The following is a 24,447-nucleotide window of genomic DNA, read 5'->3' as shown; positions in this document are numbered from 1 at the left end:
CCTGGAGGCTTAATAAACATCCTTTGTGTAATACAGACCCTGGGGGGAAACGTGCAGCATAGTGCAGATTCGAGGTCCAACAGCGACCTCGAGTGGTAAATAAATGTTATGCTGTTAACAGTCTAACAGCAAAACTGCACACATACACACACGCACACACACACACACACACACACACACACATATATATACAGTACATATAGTTAGTCTGAAAAAAAAAAGAAAAAGCAAACACACACACAGGCTCTAGTGTTGTGACAGTTGTGCCAATGATGTCTTATTGTCCCCAGTTACTGTGAGACTTTTCTGTGGCAATAATCCCTGTTTAAAACAGTGTACCTAAATAATATTGTGCCATTTGACAAAGCTCAGGTCATCTAGAAACGCCACTGAGGCTTTTATAAATTTTCCCGTGTGGATGTTAAGATTAAGAGGAACTTTGCATTAGATTATTCTACACTATTATTTATCTCTGGCTGTGAACTACTATTAAATGTGTTCCTCTGGTAGTAGCTACCAATTTTGGTCAAATTTGTCTGTCAGTTCATGATAATTTGATTGATTGCAAATGACTGGCTGCTCGGGCATTGTTACCTCATCACATAGCCAGTCTTACAGAGTCTTGTGGTCCTGTGTGTAAAACGAATTTCAGCATGGGAGCACTGGTTGTTTTCTGGGCCTACAGTGAAACTCCCTGAAACAGCAAGGTACAGAAAAGGGGTCAGCAATTTTTGCTTCCCCAAGGCCCCCTGACACTTTAATCCTGCCATGGCAGGGAGTGTTTAACATCACTTTATTTCAAGATCTGAGAGGGCAGAATAGGGAAACAACAAACACCTTTTGTCCTTTGTCTTTTCTTCACATCCATTTTTCACTTTTCAAACAAAGTGGTAATTTATTGGGGGAATGATAATCCATAATTATATCCATAATATCTTCCATAAGACTTATATTTTGGAAAATACAGTATATAAATGTATACAATACATTAATGCTATTAAATGGTCAAAGATAATCCCCCAGTCCTGCCTCTCCTGATCTCTTCATCAAAATATGCCGGTAATGCTCCTGTATGTAGGCTACAGTGGCTGCCATCCAAAAACCACTAGGTGGCATATTTAATTGGGTTATGGCCAAAAACTAGCAGACGCAATGCATTTCATGCAGACAGATGGCGCAATTGCAGCAGAGATGCTGACTGGTGCGATTCAGAAAATGATCTACTTTCTCAAAACAAACAGAGCCAGGCCCCATTCTGTCAGCGACTGTAGATCATTGTGCATACAACTGCGCCTTGTGCGGATTGAAGAGACAGCAATAGCAGCGCTTTCGCCATGCCTGAGTGAAACGTGTAAAGCAGGAAGCTGCTCCGAAAGTTTCCATGCCATTATGTGAAAGCCTTCTTGTAGGAATCCCTTGTATGCAGACTGATGGCAAAAATGAAAGTGTTGATTACAGACCAATATTTTGCAGATCTGACTGTTTTAGAGATGCCGTGCCTGGTTTATGTAATTTTGGCATGCACTGTCACAGCAGCGAGAGACGCTTCAGCAGTCAGGAAAAGGTATTGAAAAAAAAAAAAAAGAAAAACACGTATTCCTGACAGCCCATTGGTCCAAATTTTCCCTGTGCTGCCACAATACTGCACACACGTGACCTCCCTGTTTTCACCCAGTTAAACGCATGTACTTAAAAGACAGGCCACTACCATTCACCAGCACAAGCACGATTAACTCAATATTAATGTCAGCAAGGTAAGATCGCTGCTGCAGGGACTCGGATCAGTGGAAGTGGACCATGGCGGCTGCCACGAGCAGCAACACATCCACAGCCACGCTTCAGATAAAGCACCCCAGTATCGAGCATACGCGGAAACGCATAGACCCGAGGAGGAGGCAAGCGGCGCTGTCTTTTCTCAGCAACATTTCTCTAGATGGACGACCCGTGCAAGACGATGCAGACAATCAAAACGAAGAGGAAGGCTCACTTGAACCTAGGACTACACAGAGCCTGGTTTCCCCGGAGCGCTCGGCGTACGGGGCTGCTGGCGCCGGAGCTGCTGCTGCTGCTGCGGCAGCGGCGGCGGCAGCTACCACGGCCGCCCAGGCGCTCGCTTTTGCAAACCAGGCTCTCCTCGCCAGCAGTCGGGCCAGTTTTGGGACGGGTCCTGCCGCTGCCCCGGCGGCGGGTACAGACACGGAGGGCGACGCTTTCGTGTCCTCGACGTTCAGCTCTCCCTTCTCCGCGGTCCCAGCCTCGACTAGAGGGAGGCTGCAGACGTACACTCAGGGAATCCTTCCTGCCTCCTACTCCAGACAGTCCTCCCAAAGCTACTGCCTGGAGGGTGGACAGATAGCCAACTCTGCCATAGAGCTACAGAGGTCAAGGTAACTGTGAGAACATCAATTCCACTCAACTGTCTGATGCAGGGGACATGTAGTACACTGTGTCTGGTGTTGTGATGATGTTAAATATTCAAGCTTGTCTGCAGGATTCTGCAGTCAGGCCATTGTTTGCTTGCATATCATCACAAGCAAACAAAAACTTAGCCATGCCCCACCACTAAGATTTCAACAGTGTGCCACTGCAAGAAGCATGCATAGGAGCAGTCAGTCATCTTGTGTGTTTGGCTATAGTTACAATAAGATTACACTGACACACCCCCTATCATATTTTATTCTGTTGGTTTAAATTCCAACTCACAGCCAGGTTGCCATTTATTTTATCGATCAGTTAATTCATTTAAGGTGCAAGACTTAATTCACACATTGGTATCTGGAACTTGTAATGGGTTAAGTGTGTTTCCTTGTTCCCTCACTGACCACAGCCCTGAATGAATGAAGTCTTGTAACAGTTTTCTTTCACATTTCTTCTTTTCTCATTTCTGTTTTGAAAAGGTACTCTTGGTTCCAAGCAATGCAATCTGCCTGGACACAACAATGCACAGCAGGAGGAGAAAGTTCAGCTGTTTGTATATTTACTCCATGCAGATGGTTGTAGCCTTATGACTCACTGGTCTGCACAGGGACAGATACATTCAGTATGATCACAGGTCCAACAGCTGTGGAGGCGTAACCTAGTTTCCCCTGAGAGGGAAGTCAGCAGCACACCTCATCAGTTTCTCTCTGTGTTTCTGTTTTGTACATGTTCTCATGCTCTGTCAAATTTACTGGACCTCAAATTATTTTTAGTGAATGTCATTCCAAAGCCTGGCACACACCTGCTGTCTCCTTCTTCTCCTCTGCGTGATATAAACATGCTGTAACTCTACACCCCTGTTCAAATACACATAGAACAGAAGAGGGGCTTGCTGCTCCATGTGGATGTCTTTTTAGTTGCCCTCTTTGTTTGCTTTGTCTTCACCTGGGAGGCACGAGGAGAGGCTGGAGGGTCTCACCTCACAGTGGGACAGCTGTCAGTAACAGTCGTCTCATGGCTTTCTCACTGTCAGAACCTGCTGTCAAATCCTTTCTGCTCAGCTCTCCATCCAGAGCCCCCCTCTCTTACCCAAATCCTCTCCTCCCTCTGGTGACTCTGCCAGACTTTTCAGGAAGCTCTGCTTCATGGCGAAACACTCAGTAAGCATCTAGTTCCCCTTCTTGAACTCGTGGAAATTGCACTGTTGAACTAACGGCTTCCGCAAGTCTTAATCTGTACTTTTTGATAGAGACATGCATAACACTCAAGAAGCCATCAATAATTTTTTTAAATGAGAGACTATTTACATGGAGTGAACATAACAGAAACACCTAACAATGATGCACAATCCAGTACATTATTAACCACAGCTTCAAATAGACACAGATGAATTGATACACAGGCCCATAATAAAGTTAACATTAGTTGACAAAACATTCTCACCACCAATTAGGAGCTGTTCTTGAGTTTTTGATCATATACAATTGTATGTTTATTTTTCCATTTTCCTGATCACTTTAAGGACCGCCTGTTCATGTTGTCTTAAAAGTAGAGATTTAAAGTTCATTCTTGACCTTGGAAACAGGAGTTGACAAAATAGAAATGTGAAAATCTGCAATCCCATGACAGCTGGGCAAACTCCATGTCTTGAGGAATATCATGTGATATGATAGAAAGCTCCAGATTAAATACTGAATGAGATTATGGTGAGATTGTTCTGTCAACTAATGTTTCCAAGGTCAAGATTAAATTTTCAGTCTCAAGGTGGAAATAGTTTGGCTCAGGTGGGTATATATGGTGGCACTGAATTGCACATGCATGTGGTTGAACTTCGTTTGACAAAATAACAGTTTGGCTACCCATACTGCAACAATACTTTTTTCAATACCTTACTTTGGGAAATGTATACATGTTTTTCTACAGAACTTTTTTTAATTTTTTTTATTTCACAAAATCAAAGCAATAATTTTCAAATGTTAAACACAAAGTGTCATAAAAGAGCTCTGGCTAAAAAAAAAAAAAAAACTACGATAAAAATCAGAGATTAAATTATTCCCAGGCAGATTTTAGTACTTTGTTCTGTGAACACATTTCAGTTCAGAACCGAAAAAATATTGAGGTTCAATGCCCAGCTGTTGCATGTCTGACATCTGCTTTCTACTACACAGTTCTGTTGTTGTTGTTGTTGAGCTAGTAACTACAGTATGAAATTCTTTAACCTTGACTGTACCCTGCTTTTGGAATGTGTTTGGAGGACATCCACACAAAATGAATTCTAATGTTGAGAGGTAAGCAACCTGTTGATGGAGCGTGGCCATATTCCACCGGCGCGCGGACAGACAAGCGTTCTGCACAGTGCCTGGTTTGTTTTCTGAGGGCAGCTGGTGGAAACGTGTCCAGAGGTCCCTGGCTGGGTGAGGCAGGATGCCCAGGCTTTCTGAGAAGCAGCCTGGCTCTCAGCTCTGTATTTTCTGTCCTCCACTTCCTCTCCCAGGGGCATCAGAGACACACTCTCCACTCAGACTTTTTGGCCTTCAGTCCCGCTCCCATTCAGGAAGTCACAGAGCCTTTGATGTGCCGCCAGAATAGACTCTCTGAGGCCAAAACCGCTTTAGACCATATCCTAATCAGAATCTAATGCATGAAAATTATGGGTGATTTTATATTCAGCTTTCCTTCCACTCCTTAGCGTTCATCCATCATGAATCAGCATGCCAAGAGCTGTGCTTTAAATATAGCATACAGTACCTATTACCATCTGGCCTTGTCTGCCTAAGGTGTAGAGCTATTTTAATTTCATCCTTTCCCCAGTAAGACGTACGAAGGTTCCCGCCACCATTAGAAAGTGCAGAATCATGTACTTTAACAAGATTTTTTTAGCATGAGGCAGCAGAAACTGTGGCTGGAAAACAAGCAGCACAAGCTGTTATAATGGTCCTGTGGAGTTTTTGTGCGATTGGGTCACATACTTCTGGTCATGATGTTGATCGTTGTTCGCTGAGGTCATGGTTGGCATAATCGCAGGCTTACATAAGCATGCTTCATTTTCCTTCACAGAGTCTCTCAATGCCTGAGCTGTCAACAAATGCTTAGAAAAGCCCATAAGATTTGAATGAAAAATCCCACAGTGAGTAAAGACAGGGTAACAAGGGTCAGCATGTGTTTTACCTCATGCAATTTCAAGTTGGACCCCAGAGTTAAATTTCCACATTATGACCTGTTCGGTTTCTTCACCTTGAACAGCTTAACTGTGCCATATATTGCTGTTGTACACAGCAGAACCTTTTTATTTGTGTTTCTCTTTCTTCAACTTCCTTTTTGTCGATTTTTATTTTTTAAATCTACTGATACATCTCATTTATCCCCCCTGAACTGCTCTGACTGGATTTATATATATATATATATATATATATATTTTTATATCAGAATAATCACATTTCCATTTAGTGGGGCTGTATTTGTGTGAAGAAGCCCAGAACATTACATTTATTTCCATTCAGTGACTCTCCCAGCAAAATGGAAGACTATGTCCTGTGGCAAGCTGCCAACAGGGTGTATGTGTGAAGCTGTTTAATCACCACATCTAAATAGTCCACTTGAGTTTTATAGCTTTATTTCATGGCACCACTGGACAGGATTATCAATAACTATTCGAGACATTTTCAATTCCAAGAGGATGTTATTGTGTCTGCAGTAGAAATGGCTTAATGCTGAATGGGTTGCATTTATGAAAAATGCTTAAAGAAAATTACTTGAGGCAACAGTAGTAGGAACTGTGTCAAAGACACTGAGGGATGCTTGTTGTGGCTCCTTTGCCACTGATTTAAACTGAGGCTTCTTTGAAGCTTCAGACAGACTCTTGTTAATGTCAAGCTGTATAGAAACTGATTGTTCTAACCCGAGTTGGTATTGTTCACGTCTAAAGTGAATGAGTGGCTTGGCCTGCGTTATTGTTTCCAGGATTTGTACCAGCCTGGAAAACATCTTTTGCATTAAAAACATATCCTGCTGCAGCTGTTAACGTACAGTTTGTCTGGATCAAAGTCCTCTGAAGCACTGTTCAGTTGATGAACTGGAAACATGGCCCTTAGGCCAATTGGTGAATAATTTAAAAGGAAAGTAACGATTCATAGAGATTTGCATTGGAAAAATGACTAAATGTCACACAAGGTAACAAAAAGAGGTTATTTCTTCCTAGGCTCAGGTATAGACTGGGGACACTGTAGCTTTATAGTTTTATTCTATTCTCGTGCCTATGTATGTTGACAGTGTTTGGTCAGTGTAGTCATTTCCCCTGTCCAGTTCTCAGTCTGTGCAAAAATTCACACGAAGCTAAAATGGGCATTTAGCAGGCTAAGTTGGTGAAATCAAGTGGGCAGCTTCCAAAGTAACAAGCCTTTTCTTGTGTGTGAAATTCCATTTTTTAGCTCTTCAAGAAAACATTGTTTCGGGAATTACAGGGGGAAGTTTGTTCTAGGTTTGGAGGATACCCACTTAATTGGGCTAACTTAGGCAGCTAAAGGCTCATATTAACTTCAGCTGAACTTTATAATACATTTTTACATAGAATCAGAACTGTAAATTTGGTCCTTCGTCTTATCGTGCTGGGAATGTATCCCTTCACTGCCACTATGGACAGGAGTAATGATTATAGAAAATAATGACTGTTTCAGTGTACACATTAGTATGTGAGAAATATATTAAGAATTGAAAACATCCCAAACTATAATTCTATGAACCTGCATTAACTGACTTATTTGGCTAATTGGGGCGAGGCAAAACAAGCTATTAACAACAAATATGACCTTGGTATGATGCTACAAGTGTTAGCAAACAGTTTCCTATTTAGACATTTAGCAGACACTAACAAACTTGGAAAAACATTATCATTCATTTGGATTTGTGTTTCTGGCCACATAATGAATGTGAGTCCAATGTTCACTCTCCATTTTAGCTCTGTTTTGTCCTCCACCAGCTCCTGAGGAAAATATCTGTTTCTTTAGCTACTAAATGCACCACTATGTTCACCAGCTAGATGCTGATGTTGTCTGTTGCTGCATGCTGGGCAGGTAGTTTACAGTGGGCTTTTAAAGCTTGCTGAAAACAGCTGCCTGCTGATGCTGTAAACAATGCTGATGAGAGCAATGAGAGCGAACCAATACAATACATTTGTGAGCCATAAAGCCAAAACAAAGAGCTGAAAAAAGCTAAAGCGCTCCATAGAGCTAAAGAGGGCTGCAGTGTTGGGTGATAATTCTCTGTGAATTCGATACTACTAGACAAGCCTTTGATGTTGCCCATAGTCATTCGACCCATTGTTCACATGAATATATTGATTAGTGCAGCTTTAGGTTAAGCCTTGGAATAGAAAGCCTTAATTTGAGTCAGTGTTGGATTAAAGACTAAGATGAGGTGATTTTTACTTTCTCATTAACTAAAGACTGTTATCCATGCTAGGATCCCATTTCATCTCTAAATACATCAAAATACACCATTGAAAGCTCTTCTTATGATCAAAACGTTTCTAAAGCTTCATTTTGCAGTGGTTTTAGGAATGAAGTTATGCACCATTTGAGCAAATCAGAAGCCTTGTCAGCTTGTCCGCTTATTTTTTATTCAGCCAATCCATCTTTCATGGTTATCAGTAATGGAGGATGATGTAAGACTTAACCATAAATCACATGACCCCCACTCGTCTGACCTTCAGCTAAAGGTCAGGCCCCTTTATTATGACCCTCTCAGTGCACGGTAGCGGAGACAGTGTTGATGTCAGCTGCACACTGTGGTAATCATTTGGACTAAGAATTGTACTGTTCATGTCCTTTATCGGAGCTTGGTGTTCTTGCCTCCAGTTTATGATCATTAGGGTCATAATATACAGTGCAGAGGGTGAGCCAGAATAATGGCTCTCGGTTTCTTGTCTGCTTCAACAGTCTGGCTCCTCATGATGTAAACACTTATCTCACCCCATCTCCTCCAGTATACAGAGTTCACTCAGCTTGTGTTGGTTTAAACCCTGGGAGATCCTCAAGTACAGAGTCATCTTTTGTTAATCTGTCCTCATGCTCTGTCGTTTATTAACCAGCCACTCTGCTTTACGCGCCGCTGTCTCTCCCTTTGGCTGAGATGCTCAGTAAAGAGGGTCATCAGTGTCATCAGCTTGTTTTTATGCTGCAGGGTCTACAGCATTACAGCACCTTTTTGATTTGTTAAAATAATTAGCCCAAGAGGATATACAATATGCATGGTGTGAACAGCCATTTGTTTGAGCCTGGCAGAATAGTAAGACAGCTGCAGAGCTGTTTAGGACTTGATGACAGATAGACCCTTTGAGAGAATGTGTCATGTTTTTGTTATTTGACCATTATTGTGTTAATTTCCACTACTTTAATTGTGGCCACTTTGTAAGGCAGGCAAATGAGTTGGATTATGTTATTATTGTGGTGCTAAAGATGCAATTACAACCTAATTTTGGAACAGCTCAGGCTTACTTAGCTATCACATGTGGGTTTGTTTCTGACACTGGCAGCCGATCATATAAAAGTGGTCCAGCAGAATTAGCCTGTTGAGTCGTGCAATAAAGTGTGAAATAAAGGCCATCTGTGACAAAATGTGTTACACAAAGTGCTTTCAGAGCCAGATCGTTATCCTCTTAGCAGCTCAGATCCTGGAAAATTCTCTGTGATCTACACAAGGCTGAGGAGTGATCATTGACCACTAAGGCACACAGTGGTGTTGATTGATGGCAGTCATAACTTGACCGTCCAAGACTCATTTGTGTAAATGAACCACAGAACATACAAAAACAGGTGATAATTTAACATTGTGTGACCCATGTGTCAAGGCCTCCAGTCACCACACATGCACTTTGTTCCAGAGCTGGGTATCAAACCTTAATGCTTTTTGAGCACTGACATGAATATACATAAGGATCAACGAGCGTCAAGTACCAGAAAACAGAAAGTATTTTCTTTCGGCAAAATTGATTATTTGACACTAACGCACAGTAGTTTGACATATTCTGTTAAATTCAAAAAAACGTTTTTAGTAGTTGTAGTTGTGTAAAAGTATAGTGAGCTACATAGTGGCTTATTGATGCATTGCTTTGCAGTAAGTAGGTAAATAGAGATTTGGCTTGACATTTGGCAAATACTGATATCTTGTTTTATTCTAAAAGCTAGACTGACCTCAATTTGTGTGGAAAATGACCTTATAGATTTTTGGTGCTGACCTTTTCCATTTCAGGTATTGCTGTTGAGCAGACTTTGATTTACTGTTTTGCTTTTTCATCAAATTCCTTTGCAGTACCATGTGTTTGCTATGGCAAAAAAAAAAAAAAGATCACGATTAGAAATGTTGCTATTATTGTGCCAGCGTTGGTTCATCTAGGAGCTGTTGAATGGCAGTTGGTCCTGTAAGATTTTGGTGTTGATAATTTCTTAATTTCCTCTAACCTCAAACCCCTCTGTCTGCCTTCTCAGACGAAGACTCATCTCTCAGCGCTCTTCGCTTGAAACGCTAGAGGACATTGAGGAAAATGCTCCTCTTCGCAGGTAGTAAAATGCACAGGATTACCCTTCTCATTCACATTGTCTGCTACTACATTTTGTGTGTGTAAAATGAGACATTCAGCTCAGTGTAATGTATCCCACTGGCAGAGTTTCTCTGTTTTTCTGGGTACTGATGTTGTGTTCTTGTTTTACATTTTAGATGCCGAACCCTATCGGGTTCACCCCGACCAAAGAGCTTCAAGAAAGTCCACTTCATAAAGAACATGAGGCAACATGATATGCGCAATGGAAGGTATGAAGGCAAACAACGCCATCCCTTAGTCAATACAAGTCCTCAGTGGATAATGGCAGGCTGCCCCAGTCAATGAACTGCAGTTTGGATGTTTCTCACATTACAAGCCACATTGCAGGCGAGCAGGCCTGGCCCATTCACAGCATGTTGTTCTGACTTGTAAATATAACATAATATAAATCATGTCTATATTGAATATATCATATTTTATTTTGATCACTTTTCAAATTTCGGAATCACACTGTAAAATCACTTTACTCGAGTACTAAATAAATCTACTGAATCACATGCCATTGTGTCACAGTCTAACAAACATGTATCCGGCATACAAATCCCTAAATACAGACAACTTTTGGCTCAGTGATGTTAATGTTGACGTTTTACTGGGTGTGCAGAAAGTAACCAAAGGGGCGATGGTTGTTGTTTAAAATAAGCCAGGAGACCAATAATGCTCTGGTGACTTTCAGCCTTTTGCTTTGGAAAGTAACTTGTAACTTTTTTTTGTTGGTGTTTTGCGATGCATAGTCTAATCTTTTTAAGTAAAGAATCCTTTTTTAAGTTGAATCCTTTTTTAAACTATCTATTAATTTATTAATGTATTTATTAATCTGTTAGTTCTAGCTCTTGTTCAGCGTTTGGTTGTCCCGAAGAAGCAGATCTCATGTGAAAGCTAGTACCTCTGGTTTAGACTATCGCTGTACCATCTTGATAAGTTCCACCTGTTAAATTAGTCGATATGTAAAATTGTTTTTCCTGATATCCAGATCCACATCTGATGTGGGATAATGCTGAGCTGGATTTTCCACACCATTAACCACTACTTGTTGATTAACTGATGCTGAAACAATAGGCATTTCATGACTCACGTGCTGTGTATGTCCTGATGATGATTTTTGGCCGAGTGGTGATCATCATCATGTGCCTGTGAGTTGCAGCTATTAATAGAAGTAATTCTGAGGTTGTTTTGGTTTTATTTAAAGACATTCTGTGATGTGGACATCTGGTCACCTGGAAACATGTCTGTAGTTTAGTATAAAAATGGCTCGTTTGAACTGAAGTTTTTAAAGAAATAAGATTTTGTAGCAAAAATGCATCTTTGTTGTTTCCAAACCACTGACTACATGCTACAATGCTACAAAACAACACACACTTATCCTGAATTTCCAGTTCATTCTCTTTTATTCTAAGTTTTTACTGCACACTTTTTCCAACTTTAATCTGTGGATCTTGTCCAGATAGACATTGATTAGCTTGTTTACCATTTTTGTTTTTATAGGATAGTCCTTATCAGTGGCAGAAGATCCTTCTATAGTGTATTTTCTGTCCTGCCCTATCGAGATTGTAGCCAAGCAGGGTATGTATCCGACAGCATGCCGAACTTTGTAACTCCAGCCTGTGCTCCCTCTTTCCTTTTGTTTTCTCATCCCTCTTTTCTATGGATGTACTCTCCTCTGACTGGTGCATACATCGCTAAGGGCTGGTTTTGGTGGATGCATTTTTACCCTAAAAAAATAAACATTGGGCTGAAATGGGCTTTAAAGGCTTAATTTTGTATATACTTAGACCACATTGTAGCCTAATGCTTGTTGCTTGTACTGCTTTTTCCATAATGCCTCTGGTGGCTTTTGGGCACTCATCTTTTTTTTTTTTTCTTTTTTTCTTTTTTGTCAACCCATTTTTGTCTGTTGCTGGCTTTGCTGTGTAACATTTAAGACTCACCTTTCCTGGGGTTTCTGCTCTCCTTGGATATCGAAATTTTAACCCTTAAATTGAATGTGATGTTCAGTGGTCTAATTATCCACAATGTTGACAGACTGGGTATATATCTGTTGATCGTACACAGTCATGACAGTTTGTTATTAACCATTTTTGTTTATTCAATGCCTGGGTTTTGAGATTACATTTCAAGAGAAAACATCTCTGGCTTCTCTATAGATGCCTGTTTCCTCTTTTTTTTTCTTTTTTTTTTTTTTTAAAGCAACACAAAGCTCTATGTAATAATGTACCCACCTGGCTTGCGTGGGGATAGGTCTGGTAGGGCCTTTGTCCTGATGCTCCCACCCTCCCCAGTCACATGAAACGGTGTGTTTTGGAGGAAGTGAAAGAGAAAGGGGACACATAAACACTAGAGAATACAATGCACAGAAAGAAAAGCTTCACACTAGGGCTTAGTGAAGAGCATAAAAGGCTCAATCCATTTGTGGAATTTCCTAAGCCAGCCAATCAGTGCAAGGTCAAGGGTTAATAAACCCCCCCAGGGCTTTCCAATACACACATTTGACAGCTAATTGCTGCTAATTGACAGTTTACAGTTAGACTTTGGTTGGCTCAGTTAAGTGTTGTAACAGTAAAACAACCTTTTATTAGACGGCTGGGCCCAAATGATTGATTGCATGTATTATTTTCTCTATCTTTCTTCTTCTTTCTTCTGTCTCTGTCTTTATATTTACTATAACTACTATCCCACGAACAAAAATGATCAAATTTTACACAGCAGACTGGTATGATCCCAAACAACTTACACTCAAACATTAAAACATTTGCTTTTTGCTATGTACTTTCTTGCCAATAATTAGATGAGAGCAAAATTTATCTTGATAATTACTGAGTTTTTCAGTTGCTGATAGGCAAATTTTTTTAACATTTAGATAGTGAGGCAAGCTCTTTCCTGACCTTATGCTAAGCTATACTAACTGCCTGCTGGTGATACCTTTATATGTAACATACTGACATTAAAGTGGCATGGATCTTCTCATCTAACTGTTGGTAAGAAAGCGAATGTTCTCGAACCTTTCGTTTAAGGAAAAGACAAAAATTTAACTTGGACTTGGACATCTTTTTATGGGCCGACACTGTCTCTTGACAGCCAGATACTCCTGCGTTCAAACCCCTCTAGGGTCAGCTGTAACTTTTCTTTGTGGACTTTGCATGTTCTCCTTGTATTGGCATGGGTTTTCTCCACATACTTCAGTTTTTGTGACCCTAAAAGTCATGCATGTTAGGTAATAGTCCTGGCATTGGACTGTAGTTGCACTTGGCTCCCAGGGTAAAATGTTAGATGGGTCAAATGCAAAGGACAAACTTCCTCACAGCAGGGAATAATCAAGTATAACCAAGTGATGCTCATAAGTTTAGTGTAATGGGTGAAGTCTGTAGGGGAATATTATTACAAGCCAGTCAACCCAACACACAGTATTTGATAGTGTACGTAACCAGCAGGGGGTCAAGATTCTTTTAGTCATGTTAATATTTATTTCTTGGTTGCTTGTTCTAGATTTAGAAACATTTGGCAGGACATAATGAGCGCTGCATTGATTAAAATACTATTAACATATCGTTGTTTGAAGCCAGTGATTCCTATTCATGCATGTTACTTGGCAGTATCAGCTTTTCTTATAATTTCCTTTCATTTCTCCTTATTCTCAGCAGACCGAAGCTTCATAGAAAAGCTCTCTTCCTAGAAAGCTTTCTGTCTCTTGTGTTTCCCCCATTTTTATTTAATCTCCACTGTGCTGTAAGATGTCTGCTGCCTAAGGATCTCCATGTCTATGATGCATCTATCAACACTGTGTTCTTATGTGCCTGTCTGCCAGATAACACTGTTTTCATTATAACAGATTGGCCCCACATGTCATCAAAACACTGGGAGAGTCATGTGAGGGCCTACTGTGTAATTTCTTTCTATTTATCTGGGAACCATTTTAATCTAATTTTGCATGTGATTGCCCCAGTCTGCCGTATGTTCTCAGCAGCAGACATGGAATACAGAAAGATTTGGCACATACGAAATGTGTTCAGTCAAGGGCTCTCCACTGTTTGCTCCATTGACACACTTAACTCTCCAGCCATCTGTTTTTTACTTCAGCAGACCATCTGACCTCCTGCAAATCTCCCACAGCAGTATGGGTTTTCATGCGTTGGTGAGGCCTTTTGAGGAGGCTGGCCTGCTAGAGCAAAACCAAACTCTCCTCCATCCTTACTCCCAAGGGTGTATTTTATTTCTGATTTCCCTGAGATGCACCCACAGACATGGGCAACTGCAGAAACTAGGCCGGCCGATGAATGCAGATCAATACAGGGCCTATATCTGTGAGGTAGTGATGTGGAGGTGTGCTAGACAAGGCCCCAGCAGGAGGAGATGGGAATTAAACAAGGAGTAGTATTATTTGTATGATGAAAACCTCAAAGGTTGTGTGCTCATCATCAGGGATATAAAGCTGGAAGGAGGGCGTCAGCGGCACCCGTCAGGAGGCGTCAGCGCCAAGGAGATGGTGATCGGGCTGGAGGGAGTGGAGTTGGGAGCAGATGGAAAGGTAAGAAATCAGCAGAAAAGTGTACGTGTAAGTATTCAAAAAAAAATACTGCTCACACAAAGTAAAAGAAAATGGTATTGATATTGGTGTTTGTGAGTGAGTACAGTTGGATGTTACAGTGATGATGTTTGCTTCAACATTATGTAAGTATAATTATTATGTGCACATGGGTCTTGATTTACTCACATTCAGTGTTGTAAACAAATATTACAGTAACTAAACAAATATTGCTTTAAATAAGGAGCCATTCACATTTTAGCTGCGTATTGAAAAAACATGGTTTTTGCTGTTAGCTTGTTAGATGCTAGCTGCTACATAGGCTTGAATGGCACTAAGCTAGCTAGTCTGACAAATTACTTTCCTTTAAATGATGAACTGCTTATCTTCAAACATTGATGACATTCAAGATAAGGTTGAGGTTTTTGATAAATTCAGAACATAAACTCTGAAGACTTGTGTGTATTGTTTGTGGTGTTTAGCAAGCTAATTCCCACAAATCAACACACGTTTAGCATATTTGAACAATACGCCGCTTTCCAAGTAGCATTTTGACATTTCATAACAGTATCAGCCCAGGTGTTAGTTAATGTGCATGCTGGCTTACTTGGTATGGTATACTGGGACACTTAATGAAACTGAGCCATTGCTAATGTTATTGGCGCCACCTGTGCTTTTCCCGTCTTGACAAAATGCTGCTGTAAAAAGTTGCATTAATCTAACAGGTGCGATATAAATACAAACTTTACTTTCTACCTGTGTCCGCAGACTGTATCCTACACCCAGTTCTTGTATCCTACTAATGTGCTGGGCGGTCGCAGAAACACCATCGACTCCACCTCTTCCTTCTCTCAATCTCGTAACGCCAGCCACCGCAGCCTCAGTTTGGGCCGAGCCAACAGCAACCAGAGCAGCCTAGACACAGGTTAGTTGGTTGCCAACAAATAACATGACTTATTCCTCACCCTCAGTTGTCTTTATCCAGTATATTTTTATTGGAAAAGAAACTGTGCAAATGTTAACTTCTGGCTCAACCTCTGTTGTTGTGTTTGTGCTCGTGGCAGGGAATGATTTGGTCGACTTTCGCGAGTATGATCCGAATCTGCTGGATGACCCTCAGTGGCCTTGTGGAAAACACAAGAGAGTCCTCATCTTCCCCTCCTACATGGTGAGAAAGTACTCTAGCTGCGTGTAACACCACTGCCATCAGCAATAACAACAACAGCCACTGCAGCCTTGTCCTCTTGAGGGTATAATGGAAAAGTTGTTTTTGTCCAGGACATAATTTGCAGAAATAGATCCGCCTCTGTTTTGACATTTTTCGTTGAGATGTCCTACAATATCTCAGTCTTAATGCTTTTTTTTGTAATTGTTACTTTTATCATTATGGAGCATTTGTGTTCAATTTCCCACCACAACCAAGAACAATAACACACCAAAAAGAATTATCTGACTCAAGAGATTTTCTCTCAAAAAGTCCTCGTGAATTTTATCAGCTGTTTTTGAAAGTGAGCCAGGAGGATGTTTCTAACAGTTTTAATCAGGAAGGTCACCGGGCCCAGACTCTCTCCCACCTTCTGGGGCCTGAAAGAATATACATACAGCCACTTGACCAGTGTAACAGCTTAATGTTTATGTCTCAGCACTAATCACTCTCACTTTTCCGGAAAAGGAACATTTTATTGTGGTCGGAAAAGGAAAAAGAAAAACACACTGACTAGACTCCCACCTCATTCTTTCCTGGGCTCTGTTTTTGTTACGGAGACTGGCAGAATACACAACAAGGACTGACATAGTTGAAATGTTCAGTCAAGGCCAGGCTATGCTTTTTTTCCCTCCTCTCTTCCTCCAATTACAAAACCCAGCGTCTCACAACAATGGCTATTGTTTGCTACAGGAATGGAACCAGTAAATTCTCAGCATTTCAGGGTTTAAACACAGTCTGTTTGGGAGACATGACTCTCTCACTGAACTTTCAAGTTCATGCAGGGAATTTAATCCTCAAGACGCAATTGAGGAAACTCTTGTATGACCTACAATATGATTATGAAGCGAGGAAAACCTCACTTAGATTATTTTAAATGTGGTAGGGAAGCTTGTAGATTTGTGAATTATTACCCTTACGTTAAAAACATGGAAAAATGAAATGTTTTTATGTGTTGACATAGGTTAGCCTGAAACAGGGTCATAGTTGATAAGACTTTCTGTCGTGATGTCAGTGCTGTCCTTTTTTCTGTTCATTTCTCAGAGCTCCGACCATAGATAAGCATTCGTGCTTCATGCTTCATGATTAGTAGCATGATGTTGAGGGCTAACGCCATTATTCACACTCTGTGCACTGTCTGCAATACCATACATGCATACAGAGGGCCATCGATATATTTTTAGAACTGCTGCATAGTGTGCTCTTATTTAATTGCTCATTCTTAGTAGACCACTAAAGGAATAACCCTGTTGTTTTTACAACATGAGTCTTATTTTTTGCACTTTTGGCCATTTCTCTCAGCTATGAAAAGTAAACTAAAGTAATGAAAAAATACCCATTATAATTAAAGTCAATGGTAACGTCTTCAAATTGCTTGTTTTGTCTGACCTACAGTCCAAAACCCACAGATATTTCATTTGTTATCATGACAGACAGCATGACAAAGTAAAGCAGTGAACCATCACTTTTGAGAAATTGTTTCACTAGAAAAATGACAGAAAAGATGAATCAATAATTTTTTAAGATTACATTATATTATTTTTATACGTCCACGCTGGCACCAGTCAGAGCTGGAGGCATTATGTTTTTCGGGTTGTCCGTCCGCCTGTCCATCCCATTCTTGTGAAGCCATTTTTAGCCATAACTAAAGAATTCACATAACAATTATGACAAAATTTGACACAAATGGTTAATATTTTATATGATTCTGGATAAACAAGGATGTAACCTGAAACTAGTCTGAGTGGCGGAGGCATACAATCTTGAATCTGTAATTCTAGTTCTTGTGGTGTATTTTCAGTGCAAACAAAACAGTGCGGTATAGAAGTTCAACACGATTGCTGCAGTTGGATTGGCGTGCAGTAACGCTCACTCAGTAAGGGGTATGTGTGAGCTAGGTTGAGATAAAAAAATAAAAAAAATGGGTGTGTATGTGCAATGTGCGTTTTGATCTGCCAGTATAGTGATATGGCAGCCTGTGTGTACATGTGTGTACATACAAAAAAATGAAAGAAAGCAGGACAAAAGGAAGCAGGAATTAAAAATGAAAACAAACAAACTAGCCAAATAAAGTGGTTTAGATAAACTGGTTAGTTTGTTAGAGGTGTGTTAGAGGTCAAACTGAAAGTAAGTGCAGCCAATTGATAATGATCCTGGACCCATAGATATGGCAAGTATGGTGACTCACAGTTAAACCATGAAGTTGGTCTGTAAACTGCGATGGGCTGTTTGGGTAATTATTTTACTTTTTTGGTCATAACTCAAGTGTTCATCTCCATTTGTTTATTCTAATATAACTGGCTAATCTGAAGGTTTGCAATACTATGTTGTTGTTATTATTATTATTATTATTATTATTATTATTATTATTATTATTATTATGGAATGACGGCCAGATCTATGAAAATAAGTTCCATGTTGTAATAAATCAGAATTATCCTGCATATCTAGCAGCAAAGATTCATTTTGCCTCTAGAACATCTTAAATTTAAGTTGTGAATTCAGCCAAGAGCTAGAAATGAACTTTGTTCTACAGGGATTTCACCCCCTCATTAAACTGTCCTAATGTGACTCACCCACCTGGTGCTCAAAACATGCTCTAACAAGCTCTAAGGATTGTTCAAGAGAAGTCTGAAGACGGCATAGAGAGCTCAGTAGACAACTGAGTATGCTTTCTGTCCTCTGGGTTTTTTAAAGAGCAAGGCTGGTGATAATCTGTGTTTTTCTCATTGTCTCAAATCTCATTAAAAAAAAAAAAAAGATCAAAAACAAAAATATAAAAAAAAAAAGATCAAAAACAAAAATATGTCTACCTCTCAGTACTTTTCAACATCACTGTTCTGTCTGTGGCACTCAGGCCCGAAGCCCACACACAAAACCAACTACAGTGACCATGTTCACAGTAATGAAGGAAATTATCACCCAGTAACACCAGTACTCAGCTAAGCCTCACTGTGAGACGGTGGAATCCAACACTAATGTGTGAGGATCCAGTCACCAAGCTCACTGCTGAGAGCCGTGGTCATTCTAACACCACCTCTGGTTTTCATTTCAGACTACGGTCATTGAATACGTCAAACCCTCTGACCTCAAGAAGGACATGAATGAAACCTTCAAGGAGAAATTCCCCCACATAAGGCTTACACTCAGCAAGATAAGGAGGTAAAACAGACGAAAATGTATAAAAATGTGTCAGCAAGTTTGTTTGTTGTTTTACAATAAAGACGATTTAACTTTAAACTTTAACTTGAACTGTTTAATTTATTTTCTTTACGGTCTACTTTCTCTTAATTTTGCCCTTTCTCTTTTTCCCCTTCGTCTTTCTTTTTTTTTTTTTTTTTTTTTTTCTTCACTCTGTGCAGCTTGAAAAGGGAGATAAGAAAGCTGGCCCAGGACGAGTGTGGTTATGAGGAACCCACAGTGGCAATGGCTTTCGTCTACTTTGAAAAACTCGTTCTTCAAGGCAAACTAAACAAGCAGAATCGTAAACTCTGTGCTGGAGCTTGTGTTCTTCTGGCAGCCAAGATTGGTGGTGATCTCAAGAAACATGAAGTCAAGCTCCTGATAGACGTAAGTTTCCAAAAATCTAAACTTTGTGGCTTTATGATGTTTTTAAACCACAACTTGTAAAGTCAACAAGTTAAACATAGTGAAATGTGTCCACAGTGAAGTCTCTTGAATAGCCTGACTAACAGTTTTCATTGCTGTGAGCACCACAAACACAATTCCACTGTAGTTGGCAGTAGATCAAAACATGAGAACATAAAAACCAAAACTATTAGCATGGCCAGACACCACTATGAGGAAAATATGGTTGTGATGACTGTGTTTTCAGAAGTTAAAAACCAGATATAGAGAATACTAGGCAGGCTAGGACAGCAAAGTGTGTTTCAGTCACAGTCAGCTACAATAAGAGAAAGAACTGCTGCCATAACCATTCAATATCATGAAAGCTGATCTTAGGAGTCAGATCTAGTATTTACCTAAAAACAGGATCTGATATTGCTAGTCGAGTGGCTTCCAAATCCCATAAATGACAGGCGACATTTTTTGTCAAGGGTCTGGTATTTATAATCGGACATGCTTTCCCCACCTCACTGCTCAAATCCTAAACTTGATCAACGTGCACTTCAATTTACTGAATTGCCCCTTTTAATGAAAGCTTTTAGAGTAGCAAATACCCCCCTTTATATTGTAATTGACTTGCAGCGTATGGTGATCGCATCAGCAGGCATCACTGAAACCTTTCTTGTCTGCCATGAGGTCAGTCCTCATGAAACGCTGGTTGAAAATAAATGGGTGCGATTATGAGTCATTGAGAAGCAATAAGGAATGCAGCATTAGACGTATCTATTGTTTAATCTTTACTTTTTTTTTTGTCTGGCAGAAACTGGAGGAGAGGTTCAGAGTGAACCGCAGAGAGCTGATAGCCTTCGAGTTCCCTGTCCTGGTGGCGCTGGAGTTCAACTTGCACCTGCCTGAACACGAGATCATGCCCCACTACAGACGCCTGCTGCAGACCTCCTAGCATTAGTGACCCATCAGGAGGAGGACCACCAGGTTCTCCTCCTGATCTCCTCCCCACAGTATCCATCCTCCCACCTCTCTCTTCCCCATCGCCGTCTCACTGCTTCAAGGTACCGTTGGTTGTCACTCAGCCGCCGCCGTTCATCATTACCAACAACCCTCTCCTTCATCTCAGAGACCTGGAATCAGCCAAAGGGACACGCGTTTTTAAACAAACTTTTCTCAATTTTTTTGACTTCTACATTCATCATCACTACATGGACTTGGAAAGAAAGGGTTCAACTGTCTGCAAACAAGTTGTTTTTCTAGTTTGCATGTTCCACATCTCTTCATCTTCATTTTGTATACTTTAGATCTCTCTTGTTGCTTAAGAGAGCTTTTTTTCTCTTTTTTTTTTTTTTTTTTTTGCTTGAATCTGATGGTGAACAATTTGTTTTCTCAGTTAAAACAACCAATGATTGTAACATTTTTTATCATCTCTTTTCATTAATCTCCTTCTTGTAAACTTTGATATGATTGGTTGCCTCCTGGCCTGGATAAAATTTAAACAAAAGCCCTTTAAGTGGCTGGTTTTGGCTGGACTGTTATTCCTCAGAGTGACTCATCTTTTCGCAAGTCATCGTCTTAAAAGTGCACTTTTTGAATATTGCAAGACGTGGGCAGAACGGGGACATTTTTTTCCCAGACTTTTAATGAGCTTGGGAATGAACCCTGAAAAATAAGCTGTGTTCACAAGCACCGCACACAATTCATTTGAATGGACCTTGGATTTGTTTTTTCTCTCGTGTTTTATTCACTATTTTCTAGCCACAACTTATCCGCATGACAAGAAATGATTGTTTGTACGCAGGTACTTGCAAACAAGATGGGACTTCCTATTTTCACTGAAGTATTCCATTCATTTTCTACCAGTCAGATGCTTGCCATGGACTTATGGAGACCAGACCCACTTTTATCAATGTCGAATTTCCTGTGCTCTATGTTAGAGTGTATTGCTCCGCACATTTACAGTGCTATAATGGGGTCAAGGTGGTCGCTCTGTGAAGTTGTTCATGAGTGCAAACATGCTATTAACCAGTGAGAAGGATTAACAGCAGGGTAGCAGCAGCGTGCTCTAGTTTTGAGAGTGAATGTCCTTTACCTGGTGGATCTGGGTTAAGAAGACCCTGAGCTAGTAATTGTCCTCCTGCTGAAGTGTCCTTGAGCAAGAAACTGAGTCCCTTCAGGCTTAAGGGACACTGCTCTTTAACTGACCCTGATGGCTTATAACTTCGCATATAACTTGAATTAGCATTTGTTTATTTGAAATTTGAAATGTTTAAAAAAAAAAGAAACACTGAAAATTGAGGGAAAAAAAGCGTGCCAATGTGACCAATTAAACAAGTATTATTCCATTTATTTGGCATGTTATCTCAATTAGATTTTTTTTTTTTTTTATCACCTTGAAATTGTCTCACGCAATACCACAGAGTATTGAGAGGGCACCTAATCAGACAGTAGGCCTTCTTGAAAAATAGTATTTAATGCTGCTCCAAGTATTGATGATATTTGAGCTGAAATGATCACAAGAGGAAACCAAATTTTTAGTGATGAAAGTTTGGATTGTGCTGATTTTAAGGTGGGTGGGGGGGATTACTGAGCTTCTTTTTGTTTGCAAGCCCAAAGATTTCGCTGTAAGATGCACACTAAATACTCTGTGAGGAAAGACTCATGGGCGACACTTACTACCTGTGTATGTTTGTAAATAAATTGCTTTGCTTGTTCAATCAAAACGAGACTCTTGACGTTGTTGTTGCTTGAACCAAGCCTAGAATGTGTTTCCTAATGACTACCATGATCCAATTACTTCTCCTCTAGTGCCACCGTAAGGTTGACATATGTGATTTTTAGTTAAATGTCTCAACAACTACTGGATGGATTGCCATAAAATTAGGTACAGACATGCACGTCTATCTGAGGATGAAATTTGGTCAGTTTGGTGAATCCCAAACTTTTTATATGGAGCCATCTTCTTGTTGAAATATCAAGTACAGTCTCACAGAGCTGCTAGCATGGCTGTAGGCAAGTGGTTTAAACAAATCTCATCTAGGTTACAATGGAAACTGTTCTCTCCAATGTTACTTAAATTACAAGTTTTGTTAAATGGCGCACTGTGAAAACGTTGTGGGACAAGTGATAGTCAACTTGCAAACATGTTACATTTATGCATCTTGACAGGGGCTGCACTTATTGCACTTGTATCTTTTTGAGTCTAAAGTTCAGCACAGTATTCCATGTGCTTTTTAAATACACTGCAATCATAACAAAGCTAATGATTAACCCGTGGCTGCAGTCTCATATCATTCTCACCATGTCTTCCTTGTTAAAAATGTGACATAAACAGTTAAGCAGAGGAATCCGTCTATGAAAAATACAAGAGGTGCAGACAAGCAGTAGCAAAATCTAACTGATGAATAACTTAAGCCTCTTGAAAATGATTTTAAATGTAAATTATTGAAATCATCTATTCCTATGTAATAAAAGACCTGTCTGGGATCTTATTTGATGCTTCAAAGTTATGTTATGTCATGGTGCAGCTTGTATTTTAATTTAATTCACATGAATCATATGTGACTTGAGCTCACAATGACAAGATTATCAGAACAACAAACTGAGTTCATCTGTACTTGCATTAAAAGCTGAGCTCACTGCTGCTCCACAACATGCTGCCAAAAGTTCTCTCTTCTCTTTTGTTGTGTCAGTGTCAGTGTTTCTGTTCATTTCTGTTTCACTATTTTACTTTCCATATTATACGTTTTATATTTTCTGCTCTGTGGCCACAAACATCTGAGTTTTGTCTAGTTCTTGATTGTCAATTGATGTGATTTGTGCATGATGTCTTTAGTCTTTTTTCAGCAGCAGTTCTTTAACTAGACATTTCAAGACAAGGTTTAGGCCACCTTAATGAAACACCCCTCTGACTTGCAGATGCCTAACTCATGTTTTCAAACTGTCAGGCCTGATCATTTCAGTACATTGACTCAGGTGTAACTCTCCAGAAGCCCTGACTGGAAATGAATTGCACCTGTTGCTCTGATGCAATCTGAGAGGTCAGTTTCTCATCGAGTGGGAACTCTCCTGACACATATCCAACGTAAACAAGGCCTACAGTCACGCCAGTCTCGTGCTGCCATCAAAACAAACAGGCCAGGCCCGAGTGTGGACACACGGCATACGTGGCTTAGTCCCCTCCATTGACGGCTTAATTCCCCCCTCACCGCCTCATAAAGGGGTCTATTGACAGCCCTTCCTGAGCCCTGCTCACACATAAGTGACCCTCATTGTGAAAATATGTGTACCATCGTTTGGGGCAAGCAGCGGTCTATTGCCCTTCCCTTTAAAATAACAACATTTGGCTGAAACGGCATTTTACCCCTTTCCTGTCATGATACTGTGACTCAGGGCTTTTCCACCTTTTACAGTAGTTTGTAAACATGGAAGTGTAGACACTGAAGTTTGTGGTATAATAATGAAATAACTGTGTGGGAACCTATTTGATTTCCTTAATCTTGAGTTTTGTTCAGTAGCAGGATATTACAAGTTTGACTACATTTGCTCAGTTTTTGTTATTTACACCAAGTACAAACAGGTTTCTAATGTGAACAAGTGTGTCTGTCCAAATCCACCAGCTTCTTGTTTTTTCTTTTATCCAAAACTGGTCTGTGGTCAGGAGGGGAAAGCACTGTGGGTGGATCTGAAAATCTGATCCTCTCTTCGTGTTTGACAAGGCTACCTAATCCCTTTTGTTCCACCCAAGAGTCTATTTCAGAGACAACTGAACCCACTGTAACAAAAAACCAGTGACGCAAAGTGTGGCATTAAATGCTTCTTACACTTATTTATTGATGGATCTTTAAAAAAAAACACACACAGATCAACTTTTTTAAGTAGGTGTGGAGGAAGCCCCAATGTGAGTTCAAAGGACAACTGTGGGACGAAACACAGGGAAAGGGTAGAGGACAGAAGGATAGGACTAGGTCTTGACACAGGACACTTCATTATGGAGGTAGATTTGTTTCAATGTTACTTGTGTTAACAGATTGGCAATCTGTGTGTAAATGTGTAATCTGTAAATATAAAACACCTTCCATAAATACAGGAAATAAATTTGCAAATTCACAAAAATATCTTGCAAATATAAAACGG

General features: G+C 40.2%; 1 protein-coding gene across 2 annotated transcripts; it reads left to right on the top strand.

The window, feature by feature from the left end:
- The first annotated feature begins 1,593 nt into the window (after positions 1 to 1,593).
- cables1 (Cdk5 and Abl enzyme substrate 1) lies at positions 1,594 to 22,965 on the top strand. Of its 2 annotated transcripts, XM_056391796.1 has the most exons (10): positions 1,594 to 2,387; positions 9,900 to 9,971; positions 10,129 to 10,221; positions 11,498 to 11,575; positions 14,429 to 14,534; positions 15,300 to 15,456; positions 15,596 to 15,699; positions 18,791 to 18,897; positions 19,098 to 19,305; positions 20,123 to 22,965. In XM_056391796.1, the coding sequence occupies exons 1-10, from the start codon at positions 1,798 to 1,800 to the stop codon at positions 20,261 to 20,263; spliced, it is 1,656 nt and encodes a 551-aa protein (XP_056247771.1). In that variant the 5' UTR covers positions 1,594 to 1,797; the 3' UTR covers positions 20,264 to 22,965. The 2 variants fall into 2 exon arrangements, with proteins under 2 accessions (XP_056247771.1, XP_056247772.1); XM_056391797.1 differs by lacking the exon at positions 11,498 to 11,575 and having other exon boundaries at positions 1,625 to 2,387.
- Positions 22,966 to 24,447: the final 1,482 nt, after the last annotated feature.

Source organism: Seriola aureovittata, chromosome 12, assembly GCF_021018895.1.
Source record: "Seriola aureovittata isolate HTS-2021-v1 ecotype China chromosome 12, ASM2101889v1, whole genome shotgun sequence".
Lineage (NCBI taxonomy): Eukaryota > Metazoa > Chordata > Actinopteri > Carangiformes > Carangidae > Seriola > Seriola aureovittata.
The sequence above is the reverse complement of the archived record's forward strand: the minus strand, read 5'-3'. Positions and strand labels throughout refer to the sequence as shown.